The sequence below is a fragment of the Sapajus apella genome, unplaced genomic scaffold (assembly GCF_009761245.1).
Source record: "Sapajus apella isolate SASKATOON/1434 unplaced genomic scaffold, GSC_monkey_1.0 scaffold182, whole genome shotgun sequence".
In the NCBI taxonomy this organism is placed as follows: domain Eukaryota; kingdom Metazoa; phylum Chordata; class Mammalia; order Primates; family Cebidae; genus Sapajus; species Sapajus apella.
Window position 1 is genome coordinate 1,201,372 of NW_022437122.1, and position 15,925 is coordinate 1,217,296.

At 38.9% G+C, this 15,925-nt stretch overlaps 1 protein-coding gene across 4 annotated transcripts in view; it reads left to right on the forward strand.

Annotated features, from left to right (window-relative positions):
• PTPDC1 (protein tyrosine phosphatase domain containing 1) overlaps positions 1 to 15,925 on the forward strand; it is a 70,982-nt gene that overhangs the window by 53,047 nt on the left and 2,010 nt on the right. For all 4 annotated transcript variants that reach the window (XM_032268507.1, XM_032268508.1, XM_032268506.1 and 1 more), the window contains 7 exons: positions 158 to 329; positions 2,693 to 2,773; positions 3,005 to 3,123; positions 4,095 to 4,232; positions 6,107 to 7,365; positions 10,361 to 10,546; positions 12,988 to 13,098. In XM_032268507.1, the coding sequence (XP_032124398.1) occupies positions 158 to 329; positions 2,693 to 2,773; positions 3,005 to 3,123; positions 4,095 to 4,232; positions 6,107 to 7,365; positions 10,361 to 10,546; positions 12,988 to 13,098 (2,066 nt within the window). The remainder of the gene's footprint in view (positions 1 to 157; positions 330 to 2,692; positions 2,774 to 3,004; positions 3,124 to 4,094; positions 4,233 to 6,106; positions 7,366 to 10,360; positions 10,547 to 12,987; positions 13,099 to 15,925) is intronic.

The following is a 15,925-nucleotide window of genomic DNA, read 5'->3' on the forward strand; positions in this document are numbered from 1 at the left end:
TGATGACAAGAAAACAGTTTCGTTTTCTTGACAAAATGAAGGGGATTTTGCACTGGCTTGTCATCTACCATGCTGAGATAAAATGGAAGCTGTTTCCCATGTTACAGTTTCATTTGGAGAGTGGAATTTTGAATTTTCCTTTCCTTATATGTTCTAGGAAATTTAGGATATCCAACACCAAAGTACACAAAAGTAGGAGAGCGTTTACGGCATGTCATTCCTGGACACATGGCGTGTTCCATGGCGTGTGGTGGTAGAGCGTGCAAGTATGAGAACCCAGCCCGCTGGAGTGAGCAGGAGCAAGCCGTTAAGGGGGTTTACTCTTCCTGGTGAGTGATCCCGTTGGTTTTTCATAGTTCTGTCAGTTCTGTGTGAGCCAGGAGCCTGCAGTGTGGGAGGAGCAATGTGGGACTTTGAAGTCAGGACCTCACTTTGGCAGTCAGGTCTGGCTTTGCCCAGGCTGTGTGATCTTGGCCTACCAACTCTCAGTTTCTTTAAGGTGGAAATAATAAAACCAAAATCATAGGTTTTTTTTTTAATTAAGTGAAATGACATACATATAAAGTGTATTGAAGAAATGGGTAATTAGATAGCTCTTAAATTTCAGAAATGTTTAGAAATAATAAAACTGTTCAGCTATAAATTTGAGAAAATTATTAGGTACATGTGTAATTTTTCCGTTTCATAGTGGTAAGCTTCAGCTTTTATGTTGTTACTGTGTTCTCTATGAAAGGTCACATTTTCATACAAATACTCTTCAGTCTACCCTAATAGAAGTTGTACAGTTGTCAGCTCAGTAGACAACATACTTGCTTTTTTTATGGTGTATAAGTACAATTAATATTGTTCTTTAATCATACTGCCTTTTATTACACAGTAAACTAATCAAGTATACCTTTTTTATGTAGTAACATCTGAAAAATTCTGATAAATCATATTTGAAGCATACTTAGAGGAATTCACTGTTTAATTCTAGTAGTGAATTATATTATACATCAAGAAACCATTTTTAAATTAGATATTTGTTAACTGGCATATCCAGCTTACAACCTGTACTTTTTGCTCAATACATCTGTAGTGATACAGTCTGGGGTCCACTGTCATTATTGTTTGCCACAGATCATATAATGGTCCATCACTATCGTACTAATTGTATGAAGAATGAAACATTCATAGACAAGAAAATTTCCAATAATGTAGCTTAGGCCATTTGCATATTTTTGCTAGTCACGTGAGTCTTTTTCACCTCTGCTGCTTTCACATTACATCCTCCTTCATCTTAGACTAATTATCATTGAATTGCAGGGTTCCCAAACCTTCTTTTTAAACCACATGCCTTCTTTCAGAGGGAAAGGTGTCATTTTGGATCCCGCTCTGCCAGTCTCTGTTATTCCCCTGAGATTCATGTGACCCACAACTTCCAACAGACTATCTTATGTATCTCATTAGGCCACTGATGAAAAATTTGAACAGAACAGAGTGAAGCCAGAGCCCAGAGGCCTGACAAGAGTAATAGTCATTTATTGGGCTTCTGTCTACTCATTCATTTGGCGCAGTAAATATCCATTTGGCCGGAGGCCAGTCAGTGTGGTACATGCTTTCATATTATTACCTTTTATCTTCATAAAACTCTTGTGAGCTGTTAATGCGATTTTATTGATGACAGAATTGAGTTCCAGAGAGACCAAGTAATTTGTTACCAAGCTAGAAAGTAGAAAAGCCAGTATTTGAAACCAAGCCCAACTGACTCTGGAGCCCATATTTGTCACCAAATTACAGTAACTCAGCATTTATTCGTAATTGCATGCCAAGATTTGTGCCAAAGACTTTATATCCACATCATAATGAATTCTCACATCAACCCTGTGAGGTAGGCATTATTATCCCCATTTAACATCTTAGGTAACTGAGGTTCAGATAGTTGAATAACTAAAAGTATCTCCCAGTTGGCCCTCCTCTTAAGTCACTACCCAGTGGATAACAATCGAGACTGTTACTTTCACCACCAGCTGAGTTTTCTCCATCACGTCTACTAGAATCTCTTGAGAGTCCTTGAAAATACTTTGCTGGAATCCACAAATAATTTATGTCCTGGAATTTTTTCCAGGGATTTAAGAAACTAGAGTCTCTTAGAGCTCTAATCATGCAAAATTGAAGCCATATTTGTATAAGAATATTCTTACATAGGTGCACCAAAATCTCAGAATTCATCACTAAAGAACTCATCTTCATAACCTAATATCATCTGTACTCCAAAAACTATCAAAATTTTTATAACTTAAAGAGAAAAAAAGCATAATATCTAACAGCACCTTTAGTACACAACCTTTTGTACAAGAAAAAGCAGATAAATAAGAATAAATTTTCATACTTGCTTATATTTGCAAAAAGAAACACTAAGATAATAAACATGAAATTAATACACATGATTACATATTGGCAATAGACTGGCTGGAGTGGATGAAAACGGGTGAGAGCAAACATTTTAGTGCATACATTTTTGTATTGTTTTGATTTTATTGAACCATGAAACTGTATTACCTGTTCAAATAAAATTTATACACAAAAAAGAATATTCTAACAGAATTGTTGAAATCATAGAAAAAAATCATCTCTCAGGGCTGGAACATCTCTTTGGGCTAGAACTTCCTAGGTTTCGGCACATCTCACCAGTCCCTCCACCCATTTGCAGGGTCACTGATAATATACTGGCCATGGCCCGCCCATCCTCTGAACTCCTGGAGAAGTACCACATCATTGAGCAGTTCCTCAGGTAAATGCCGTATTGTTCACACAACGAGTGAGCAGACTCGTGTTTTTCTTTCATTGCCTTTGTTTTCGAATAAAAAAGTGCTTTCATTTTAACAATAGGCAGTGAAGAGTGTATTTCAAATAAGAAATTAAGATTTTGAGAGTAATTAATATTGTTGATTAATACCAAAAATGGTTAATTTTTTTTTTAATGCTAGCTCCTAATATGACTGACTGCTCTTTTTCCTTTAAGCCATGGCATAAAAACAATAATCAACCTCCAACGCCCTGGTGAGCATGCTAGCTGTGGGAACCCTCTGGAACAAGAAAGTGGCTTCACATACCTACCTGAGGCTTTCATGGAGGCTGGCAGTAAGTTCCTCCCACCCTCCTTTCATGAATTACCAAGGACAGCACTCAGAGACTTTTCTCTGCTGGGTTCTTAGATTAAAAAGGTGATGGAAATAAATACCTCCTGCATAGTAGTAGGGATCCAAAAAAAAAAAAGCTACCATTCTCTTTGGTGTTGCTGTTGAAAGTACAGAATTTCTTTGTTCTGTAAGAGGGATGTTGGGAGGAGACCCTGTAGTAACAATGATTAACATTAGTTAATGCTTGCAGTATGCCGGCCACTATTATCTCATTTAATCCTTAAAGCAGTTATGTAACATAGTCATTGTTTCTGTTTTACACATGAAGCCACAGGGGCTTAGAGAATTACCTACCCACCTAAGATCACACAGCTTAGAAATGGTAGTCAGGTTTGGAACCTGGACATGCTCGTGGTTTTATTGCTGTCCAGCCCCATTCCCAAAATGATGCCCGAGGATTCTACTTCTAACAATTTCAAAGCCGCCTCAATCACAGGAGCTTTGGGATGAAATACACTCAACATGTGTCCTTCAAACCAAGCTGGAAAGGATAAACAATCTGGAACTTGTTTTTAAGAAGCTGATTTACGCTAGATAGAAAATCGGTATGTGCTGTCTTTAGCTATTTATCAGTCATTTAGACACATTTCCTTGCTTAAACAAGACTGAATGCATTCCCTCCATAGCTGAGTAACCATGGCATGAATCATTGACTTTATTAATTTGCAATTCTACTTTGCCATAATTCATTCTGGCTGAGTTTCTGCAGGAAATGTCTTAAGTAATATAAAATGTGCTTTGCAAGTAAATGTTAACAGTAAAGTTACTGGGAATGTAAAATCCCTCTTATTTTATGCAGTGTATGCACTGCGATCTACATGCCTCAGTATAGATCTGTGTACTTTTCATTAATGTGTGTACTTTCATCAATTTCCTGTATGTTGATTTTCTTTTCCTTTTCTTTTTTCTTAGTTTATTTCTACAATTTCGGATGGAAGGATTATGGTGTAGCGTCTCTTACGACCATCCTAGATATGGTGAAGGTGATGACATTTGCCTTACAGGAGGGAAAAGTAGCTATCCACTGTCATGCAGGGCTTGGTAGAACAGGTAAGTCCTAAGAGGTGGTTTTATTGTCTTACAGGCATATTTAAACGTAAAAGTAATAAGGTTTCCTAATTTGAGATAAATGTTTCTCAGAATCCTATCAAAGCTTCGGAGTCAGGTGGAAGAAGGGAATAAGTTCTAGCCTTCTGTACCACTGTAGGCTGTCTATAGTTAACAATTATATATAGTTTCAAAAAGCTAGAAGGAGGATATTGAATGTTCCCAACACAAAGAAATGATAAATGTTTGAAGATTATGTATATAGTAAATACACTGATCTGATCACTATACATTATATGTATTAAAACATCACTATATATCCCATAGATATGTATGATTATTATATGTCAACTTCAAAAATTAAATCAAAAATGTTTTTAAGATATTTGAATATTTGAATATTTTTTAAGATACTGTAAACAGGTAGTTACAATATGACCATATGTATGTCATTTTAAAGTCTTCAGCAACAATGTGAGTTGAAGAAACTGCAGTTTGAGAGAAGTAAAGTAATTTCCTACATTTAGTAAGTAGCAGGGTCAAGCTTTAAATCCATGGTTATCTGACTCCAGAGTTCATGTGCTTTCTATTTTTGGAGGTATAAGGATTTTGTTTGTAAAGGAGAGTCTATCTGTGCCTAGAATTCTATTAAAAATTCAGTGATTTTACTTAAAAATTCAGCAGAATTTCATTACAATGTTAGTATTAGGGCAAAAATAAAGACCTTAGGGCTGAAATTTTCATTGTCATCTGATCCAGGCATATGCAGCTGAACTCTGTCCGCAGTGTACCTGTGCTCCCACCAGGGGATCTGCCAGATGCTTGGGAGCATGCTCAGGGAGGGGACTCAGCTCTGCTTGAGACTGGTAGCCCGTAGGATCAAGCCAAAATCTCACTGTTTCTAGACATTGACATGATAGCTCTGCAGGCATTTTACATTTTTACTAAGATCTTCTGTGTTCTAGTGAGAAAGGTATGATGTTCCTGACTGTGAACTGGAGAGCATGCAGTTTTCAGAGGTTCTGATTTTCATATGTAACAAGATGTTCACAGACTTGGGGATCACATAGGTATATTTGATTTGTCTTTTACTTTAATATTAATGGACTGTTATATTTGAATTAATTTATTAAATTATTACCTTTTCATTAGTTACTCCTTTTAATTAGATGTTAATAAGAATACATAATGTTTACACCATTAAGGCTGGCTTCCAGATTGCTTAATTTTCCATAACTGCTTATGGAAAAATAGAGGTATATCATGGTCTGAAGAAAAACACATATTAGTATAGGCACAAATCTGGAAGAAGAATTGCTAGGAAGAAAAGTAGGCTGTGAATGTGAATAATCCCCAAAGAAGAAACTGCCCTGGTAGGGAGAATGCCAAGCTGTGAAGTGCCAGCAGTTGATGGCAAAGATGGCAGGGTGGGAGGTTCCAAACATAAAACGTATGGATTAATTGGATGGAAATTCTCAAGAACTGCTCAGAGTGGAAAATAGAAACAGATTTTCTTTCTTCTGTTGGAATTGAGCAGAACAAGGAGGATAGATGGGCCAGATGATCAGTTTCCCTTCCCTCCTACACGCTTACTCACCTACATTGTGCCTCTGCTGGTACAGCTCTGGGCACTGCGATGACTCAGTCACAGGGAGGGGGTGCCATATAGACATTTAATAAAGTTCTATGCAGTAAGGAACATGTAATAGTAATACCTCTACAAAAAGTCATCAAGTTATCATCATAATTGTCCTTAAAATGTGTGTCTATTTGTATGGTTTCTTAACACATACTCAAATTTTAAGTCATCAAGGAGTGATAAACTAAATAAAAATGTAAGCTTTTCTCATACCAGTCTTCTCTTCTTCACTGTTTAGGTGTTCTAATAGCCTGTTACTTAGTTTTTGCAACAAGAATGACTGCTGACCAAGCAATTATGTTTGTGCGGGCAAAACGACCCAATTCCATACAAACCAGAGGACAGCTCCTCTGTGTAAGGGAATTTACTCAGTTTCTAACTCCTCTCCGCAATATATTCTCTTGCTGTGATCCCAAAGCACATGCTGTCACCTTAGCTCAATATCTAATTCGCCAGCGTCATCTGCTTCATGGTTATGAGGCACGACTTCTGAAACACGTGCCAAAAATTATCCACCTAGTTTGCAAATTGCTGCTAGACTTAGCTGAGAACAGGCCAGTGATGATGAAGGATGTGTCCGAAGGACCTGGTCTCTCTGCTGAAATAGAAAAGACCATGTCTGAGATGGTCACCATGCAACTGGATACAGAGTTACTGAGGCCTAACAGTGATGTGTCCAACCCGTCTAACCCCACTGCAGTGGCAGCAGATTTTGACAATCGAGACCTGATTTTCTCCAATGAGCAAGAGTTTGACCCCCTTTGGAAGAGGCGGAATGTTGAGTGCCTTCAACCCCTGACTCATCTAAAAAGGCGGCTCAGCTACAGTGACTCAGATTTAAAGAGGGCTGAGAACCTCTTGGAGAAAGGGGAGACTCCACGGACAGTGCCTGCCCAGGTCTTGGTTGGTCACCACCCCAGGCAGCAGAAGCTCATAAGCCATTATTACGTACCACAGTCTCCAGAACCAGACTTACATAAGGAAGCCTTGGTTCGCAGCACACTTTCTTTCTGGAGTCAGTCAAAGTTTGGAGGTCTGAGAGGACTCAAAGATAATGGGTCACCAATTTTCCATGGAGGGCTCATTCCAAAGGAAGCACAGCAGAGTGGAGCTTTCTCTGCAGTTGTTTCAGGCTCAAACAGCCCTGGGGAGCCCGTTTCACCCAACTTCGCAAATGTCCGTAAGGATCCAAACCCTACTCACCAGCAAGTGTCTCACTGTCAGTGTAAAACTCATGGTGTTGGGAGCCCTGGTGCTGGAAGGCAGAACAGCACAACTCCCCGAAGCCCTCTGGACTATGGCTCCAGGCCCAAAGCACAGTTCTCGGTTGAACATGAAACCCAGGACAGTAAAGATCTGTCTGAAGCAGCTTCACACTCTATATTGCAATCTGAATTGAGTGTTGAAGCAAGAAGAATACTGGCGGCCAAAGCCCTAGCAAATTTAAATGAATCTGTAGAAAAAGAGGAACTAAAAAGGAAGGTAGAAATGTGGCAGGTATTATTAGTACTTTATTTAATTATAGATATGTGGGAAATATTTATGTCAGAGCAGAAGTGTAATACATTTTCTCAAACTTCCCAAGTGAAATATGAAGAAACATTTGTATAATACTTAACTTTATAACATCAGGTTTCTCATCTATGATGTGAACCTGATGTTACAGAAAAATCACAGGGTGTTTGTGTGGTTTCATTTAAATCTGCATATGCAAGAAAGCACTTAGCGCAATGCTTGACCCACACAAGGCATTGATGTTGGTAGCTTCCTTCTTTCTTGCTGGGTCTGTGGGGGCAGCTGGCCCAAAACAGACAGCATTAGAAACTCACTTGAAGCATCTTTAACCTGAGGCCTGGCAGAGGGAACCATACTTTGGGAACCACTGAGCTAGAGACATAAATAAAATAGTTACTTTCCAAACCTCAACAGCACTAGTGCTGAGGAAGGTCAGAAGAGTGAGGCTGTCTCCTTGGCATCCTCTCCTTCAGACTTGCCAATCCTGCTCTGATTGGGCAACTATGGGAAATCAGGAGAGCAAGTGGGAGGAACCACAGATTACTGCGTGCCATTTTAGCTGAGATGAGGTCTTTGGTGTCCGTTTCTTAGCTTTTACTTCAATTAGAATATAAATTTTTAACCCTTTTTTGTGTTATGCTTTTACTAGGATACAGTTTTAAGTCAACCACACTTTCTTTGCCCTGAATCAGCACTTGGTCTAGAGAAAAGATAGGCCTTATAAACCTAGCTATCAGAAACAGCCAGACTACCCCAAAAGGAGGCTGACTTGGACAGTTGTGAATCACTGAAATCTTGACTTTTGAGCCCAGGTTGGTCACCACCCCAGGCAAGTTATCTACTGTGAATTATTTTAATAGCTTGCTTTCATAGTCTGCCATTGATTAAACAAGGCATATAAAATTTCTAAGTGCCAGTATCTCTTCAGATGCAGAGGCATGAAAATTTAGAGCTTCACGCTAACTGATAACTATATGACGAGAGGAGAGAACTTTTGATCAAAATTTTGTTCATCAGAATTGTGTTTCGCCTATCCAATAGTTAAATGTATTGCTTTCCTCCAAAATGAATTGTTTTCTTTATTTCCTACTCCAAACTGAAAAAGTCATTCAGTCAGCAAATGTTTCCTGGGCATTACAGTGTGTTAAGAGTTAGCAAGCAAGAGAGTCTTCTGTTTTAGATGAAAATCTTGCACCCCCACTCCTGGGGTCAGCCACAGTGCCCATGTGAGCTCTGCCTGTGGTGATGAAGAGTTCAGGACTTGGTTTGGGCCAGACTGTATGTAGCATATATGAAAGCATTTTCTGGAGGTGAACACGGGCCTTTAATCGGGAGAGTTTTTCATTTTATTCATTTCTATATTTTATTTTAGGACTTTTAGAAATCAAAAAAATCAGTTGAATTCTGGAAAAGAATAAAGTGAACATTATTTGAATAGCGTAATGCTACCTATGCCTGTACTCGACCATTTCACATGTATTATTTCATGTGATTTTTCACAGTTCTAGAACGTATCTGTGAGGCAGATGATACTATTTCTACATTCTTTGTTAATCTGAAGAATTCAGTATCACAGATGGGGATGCTAAAGGTCACAGAGGTTAGAGGGTAAGTGACTTGCTCAGGGTCACATGGTATACATGTGGCAGAGTCAGGGGTACAGCTCATGTGTTTAACACTTTCCATTATCCCAGGATTCTTGGCTAACCTCACTGGAAAGCCTCAGGAAACATAATGATAGATAGCCATTTTGCTAAGAGGGTTTTTGAGCAATGTCAGTTCTGCCCAGCTTGTCTTCTTCATAAGATTGAATAAAGAGCTACTTTGTTACATACATGATTTATGGAATAGGAAGGACTATGAATAACAAAGTACTGGTGTATTCGTAAGATAATAAAGAGAAACCAGGGTCCTTGTGGTGTAGCAGAAGCAGCACAGACTGGAGTAAGGCAGAACTGGATATGATGAACATCCCCTTTGCCATTTTCTGGCTTTTGTCTCCTAGGTGAGTTATTTCATCTTTTCTTGAGCCCCAATACATTTATCAGTAGGGAACCTCCCTGCCGGGTGCCATTTGAGAGTTAGAGATAAGTCATGTATTACAGTTTCTGTCCCACCGTGTGCATGCAGTAAATATTGGATAGGTGAATGAATGAGTGAATGGTAGCAATTATTATACTTCTATTGTCAAAATTTATTTGATTCACTAAAACATAAATCTGAACCCTGTCCGAAATTCATTAAAATCCTTAGCTTACTTTTCCCTTGCTTTCTGTGAGGTAAAATTTCTAAATCTCATGCTTAAATTTTCTCTAGGCATTTTGAGTATTCGAAAAACTTTCTAGTTATTTTCCCCATGTCAAATTTCACGACTTGGGGCTTATTGTTAAATCCTACATAGGATTCTAAAAAGATATTTCAAAGATATACGCGTGTCCCATTTACCAACTTTCAAGCGCTTTTATTTTATTTTTGCAGACTTCAGAGCTGTCAGAGCTTTCCCTTAGACCACAGGTTAATTTATAAATGTTCCCTTATTTGTACTTTTTCATCTACCATCGACTTTATTGCAAAAAATAGTTCTGTTTTGTTCACCAGAAGCCTGAAAAGGAAGATTCTTCTGAACTGTTTCTCTGGTTTCTGAATAAAGTAGAGAACTTGGATTAACTAAGCCCTTTCTCTGTGCAATAAGCTTTAACAGACCTTATCTCAGTCAGTCAGCCCAACAGCTTGTGAGGCAGGGGATGAGTTTCATAGAGGGAAACTGAGGCTTACAGAATTCAGTGTCTTATTCCGGTGTCCAGCCTGGAAGTGGAGAGGCTGGGAGGGGTTCCAGTTCTGCACCCTAGAGCCTGAGCCTTTCACTCTTGTGGGCAGCACAAAAATCATCCAGTGTCAAATGGTGCACCTCTCTCTCCTCTCCCTGTCTCTGTCTCTGTCTCTGTCTGTCTGTCTGTCTCTTTCTCTTCCTTTTTAGAAAGAGCTAAATTCCCGAGATGGAGCTTGGGAAAGAATATGTGGCGAGAGGGACCCTTTCATCCTCTGCAGCTTGATGTGGTCTTGGGTGGAGCAACTGAAGGAGCCTGTAATCACCAAAGAGGATGTGGACATGTTGGTTGACCGGCGAGCAGATGCCGCAGAAGCACTGTTTTTATTAGAGAAGGTAAAGTGGCTATATATAGGAGCAGTTCATGACTAACTGAGGCTTTTAGTTTTTCATACAGCAAGAAAAATCCATTATAAAAAATGGAATTTTTACAGAATCCCAAATCTAGGTCTAATTTAATAATTTTTCCAAGAGAAGAGAAGAAACTAATACCCAGTGTAAACACTTAGAAAATACACAAATAAAAAGGGGAACTATCCATAGTCCTGGGAGGGCACTGCAAACATTTTCAAATCTTTTAAACTTAGCAATATGTATATTAACTTGGTAAAAGTCATTTTAACATACAAGTTTATGTTTCCTTTTTACTTAAAGCTGTAGCTATTTTTCCATGAATAATGTAAGCTTTTCGTAAATTTTGACTGTAATGGATATGATGCTGTAACACAAGAATGTGCCATAATTAACCACTTTTTCACTGTTGGGTGTTTGTTTCTACTTATTTGCTATGAGCATGCATATGGGAAAAATTATGAAGTAGGTTGGAATATGCATTCATTGATATTTTTAAAAAGGGATAGGTGTCCCACATACATATGTGTATATATAATTTGTATGTGTAAAATATTATTTTCTATATGTATAAAAGCAATACGTTTAAAATACAGAAGATATTTATATATGTATAAAATACAGAAGAGAAATAAGAAACTGGTAATAGTAGTTACCTTTAGGAAATGATATTAGAAGACAATGGATGTAGGAAATGGGAGAAATTGTATGAATCCTTTTATATAATTTGGCATTTTTAACCAGAGATACTAAATTTTCAGTTTAACATAGGCTTTGTTTTGGATTTTTTTGTTTTTTGAGATGAAGTTTAGCTCTTGTTGCCCAGGCTGGAGTGCAGTGCATGATTTTGGCTCACTGCAAGCTCCGCCTCCCAGGTTCAAGCAATTCTCCTGCCTCACCCTCCCAAGTAGCTGGGATTACAGGTGCGCACCACCACACCCAGCTAATTTTGTATTTTTAGTAGAGATGGTTTCTCCATGATTGTCAGGCTGGTCTCGAACCCCTGAACTCATGTGATCTGCCCTCCTTGGCCTCCCAAAGTGCTGGGATTACAGGTGTGAGCCACCACGCCTGGCCTGTTTTTGTTTTAAGAAACAATGTTATCTAATAATCAGCCTTGAGTTACCTACTATGCTGCAGTGTAAACATCTCAGTTTCTAAATTTCACTAAAAATCTTCTGCTGTTACTATACATACACACACACACACACACACACGGACACATATGGACACATGCACATGCAGACATGCATGCAGATACGTATACTCACGTGTACACAGACAATACACAGACATGTGCGTGCCTGCACACACACACAGACACTCACACAATACACGTCTTTTAAGAAACGATTTTTCCTGTATCCAAAGTCCTTTACTTAGGACATTTTCTCAGCAATTAAATCACAGAGATAAAAGATGAGAGGGTGATAAGGGAGATTAATGTTTGGTGGGTTACTGGGCCAAGCATTTCAGGACATAATTTCCATTTTCTCCTCTGTTTATCTCAATACCCCTTAGAGGTAGAGGCCCATTTCACAGATAAGGAAAGCTGAGGTTGCATGCCCAAGGTTGGCAGCAAATGTCAGAGCAGAATTCAAACTCGCTCTGGCACAAAGCACATGTGCTTTCTATTACGTAAGACTGTCTGTTTTATCTTAATTCACCCTCGCTTCATGTATAGGGCATTTATATTGCTCCAGGTTTTTTACCTTAATAGGAGTCATTGTAATGATAATTTGTGCTTGCAGGTGTTTCTTTATTATAGATTATGCTCTTAGAGTAGATTTTCAAAATTGAAATTAGTGAGTCTCTGTACGTTACGTCTTAGATATGTATTGCTAAAGGCAATGGAATTTCTCCTTTGCTAAGGTGAACAGCCCCCAGGAGTCAAGTCACTAGACACATTTTTAAGTATCTTACCCCCTTAGGTTGGAGGCTAAGCACTTAAGCACTGCCTTGTTCCTGGGGGACTGGGGTTGTCCTTTTCCTTTTCTTTGTCTACTCGCCTCCCTCCCTAATCATCTGCAGCGGCTGGGTACCCAGATCCTGACCACTCAGTGCCCAGTTAATAAGTCCATATATCTCTATGACCTGTCATCATCTACTGGACAACTGAAATAGCTATATCCAGAAACAAGAAGAATGGGAAAACCTATTCAGTTCACTGCAGGAGAAAAACTTGGTTTAAAATTGCAGTGATCTTTAAATTTACTTTTACTTTGTGCAATAGCTAGCCAGCTTTGATATTATTTCCTGAAAGCTTTTTAAATTATATTAACACATAACAATAAACATTTGTTGATGTTTAGATATTTTGTTAGATATTTTGGCATTTGACATTATGAGTACTTGATCACAAACCAATTCTTTATTCTACAATAGTTTTTGAACAATTTTTTAAATTTTGATTTCTACAAAAACAGGGACAGCACCAGACAATTCTCTGCGTGTTGCACTGCATAGTGAACCTGCAGACAATTCCCATGGACGTGGAGGAGGCTTTCCTTACCCATGCCATTAAGGCATTCACTAAGGTGGGTCACACTCTTCCTTTCCCCTCTCTGAACCACAAATCAGCATCAACTTTGTAAATCAGAATCCAGAGGTCACCATTGTCCTCTAAAATAAAACATGTATGTGTACATTTTCCCTTCATGGAAATGTGTTTGACGTGTCTTCTGAGTAGTTGCAGAGTTTTGACCAAAAACAAAGTTTCCAAACAGTAATCTTAGGAAAAGCTGAACTGTGGGTTTTTTGAAGGAGAATGTTGGAACAAAGAGCTTTTATGTAAAAGAAAGAGAGAAACAACTGTGCATTGAATACATATTTTTAGATCATATGCCTAATTAGAATCAGAGAATCTTTGTTGTCGAGCCAGTTCTACGTTGGGTTTAAGTTAAGAAACCATCTATTGAAAATTAAACATCCAGCATTACTGATTCAGTACTGAGTCCAGGTTGGCAAATCCTAAGGAAAGAGTTAAAAAAAAGGTTTTCTTTCTAAAAGCCCATCGTTTTGGTTGTAGCAGTTTTTTCTGGCTGAAGAAAGAAGCATTAGCCAGGTTCATTACCAAGAGAAAACTTTTCCCTTACCCCATCAGCTATAATTTGTTTATATTTCTCATTGATATGAAAGTATCTATAATTTGTTTGTTACCTCTCATCGATATGAAAGTGTCATTAAACAAAGAACCCGACTTTTGAATGACATCTTTGCTAACATTAATGATAATAGCAGTTATTATCTGTACTCATTCACAAGTTGTAAAGATTCTTCATTTGTAATATTTGTCCAGTTTCCTTCCCCGCCACTCTTTCCAAAGTGATGTTCTTACTCCAGGCTTCTTTGTTCCTCATCTGGATTTTATGACACTGACTGCTGACATCTTTTCACTCTGTTCTCTATTGTTTCCAGAGTCAGTAGTGTCAATCCAAACCACGTGGTCTTTACCTCTGTATTTACATTTTCATAAACTGAGAGGTTACCTACCATGTGAAGAAGGTTGTGGTTTGGTGTTTAAGAAAGTAAATAATTCAGACCATTATTAATGTTAATAAGGAGTTTTTTGCAAATGGGATAAACAATATAGTTAGATAAATTCCTGAGCTTGACTGAAAAAAAAAAATCCTTAAGATTAGTCTCTCTGAAAGCAGTAGGAGTTCTTTACAACTTCTGTTGGCCTTTTAAGGGGATACTAATGAAAAGTTATAGAATCAAAAGTTAGAGTTAGCAGTTATTCAGAATCTGTCTGTAGAAAATGTTAGGAGACAGTTCTCCTTGGGTCTGTCGCGTCTCTTCATAATCTGATGAGCAGATGCACTGACCACTCGTCTTTGGGGATTAACTCTTCACTGATGTCTGGAGGGCTCTGCTGGGAGGGCAGAAGGCACACATTCTGCCTTCCAGGATAAAAAGTTTTCCCTTCGGGGCAAAGATTGGCAGACTTGCTTGCAGCCCCCTTGTAAAACATTGGAGTTTCCTAAGCTTGGGGCTCCTTAGCTGTGAGGCAAACCCCATGCTTGTGCAGCCTCCACCTGGGCCCCTCTGCATTGCCCCCATGGGACTTGGGAGACAAGGATAACTCATGTGAACATGAAGCACATGCAGCTGTGAGAAATAAAAGTTATCTGTCTCTGACCCAGGAGTCTTATATCTTGTACAAGTATCCATGACACTGGCAAGCTAACAGGTTAAAATCTAAGATCCTTTACAGTTGTTGATAAAGGGAACAACCTTCCCTTTGTCAGAATTTATCAGAGAAGGAGAAATTCCAGGAGAGAGGCAGTGATTGTGTAACCCTGATTCTTTCCCAGGGAGGGAGTCACACGTTACTCTGCTTGGGGTTGAGGATGGGTATACACTCTGGTTCTCTGTCTTGCCATCACTCCTAGCCCAGAGTAAGGTAAACTTGGGTGAAAAATGCAAATGCGTGTAAATAGTGCTCTCCCATCAAGGGGAAAGGAAATTTACTTTTATCAAGGTGGGGTTGGTTTGTTTGTTTGTTTTTTTGAGACAAGTTCTCACTCTGTCACCCAGGCTGGAGTTCATTGATGCAATCTCAGCTCATTGCATCCTCTGCCTCCTGGGCTCAGGCAGTTCTCCCACCTCAGCCTCCCAAGTAGCTGGGACTATAGGCATGTGCCACCATGCCTGGCTAATTTTTTAATTTTTTGTACAGGCGAGGTTTTGCCATGTTGTCCAGGCTGGTCTCAAACTCGTGGGCTCAAGCAACCCTCCCACCTAGACCTCCCAAAGTGCTGGGATTACAGGCATGAGCCACTGCGCCCAGCCAATTGAGGTTTGTATATATGTACCAAACGTTAGACTCATAGATACACTATCTTATGAAGTGGGAATCCTTATCTCTGATTTACACAGGAGGAAATCAAGGTCCAGAGAGGTTGCTTATGAGATGAGGACACATAGCTCGCAGGTGGGGAACAAGGCTTCTGTTCAGGCCATTCTGACTCTGTCCAGAGTGGCCATAGGGCCTCTCAGCGGGACACATACAGCTGATGTGCTATTTTAATATAGGAAACTTTTCCCTTATACTATCAATGATTAGTCTCAAAAAATTCATTTCACACCCACTGTTGACTTGCTTCATGACTGGGTGTATATAATTAAACTAAATATCCAGACACCAGATTTAATTTTGGGGTTTTCATTCTTAAGTTTGGTATTGACATGGTTGGCAGTTCTAACATAGTCTTTCAATTAAAATGTGTGAAATTTATTATTTGTATTTTATATAGAGTTTTGTTTGTAAGTCTGTTTTTTTCTCCACCCCCTCCTTCTCAAAATAGAAACTAGTTAAAATTCTTGTTACAGTGTCCTGAATATAAATTTCTTTGTCACCAG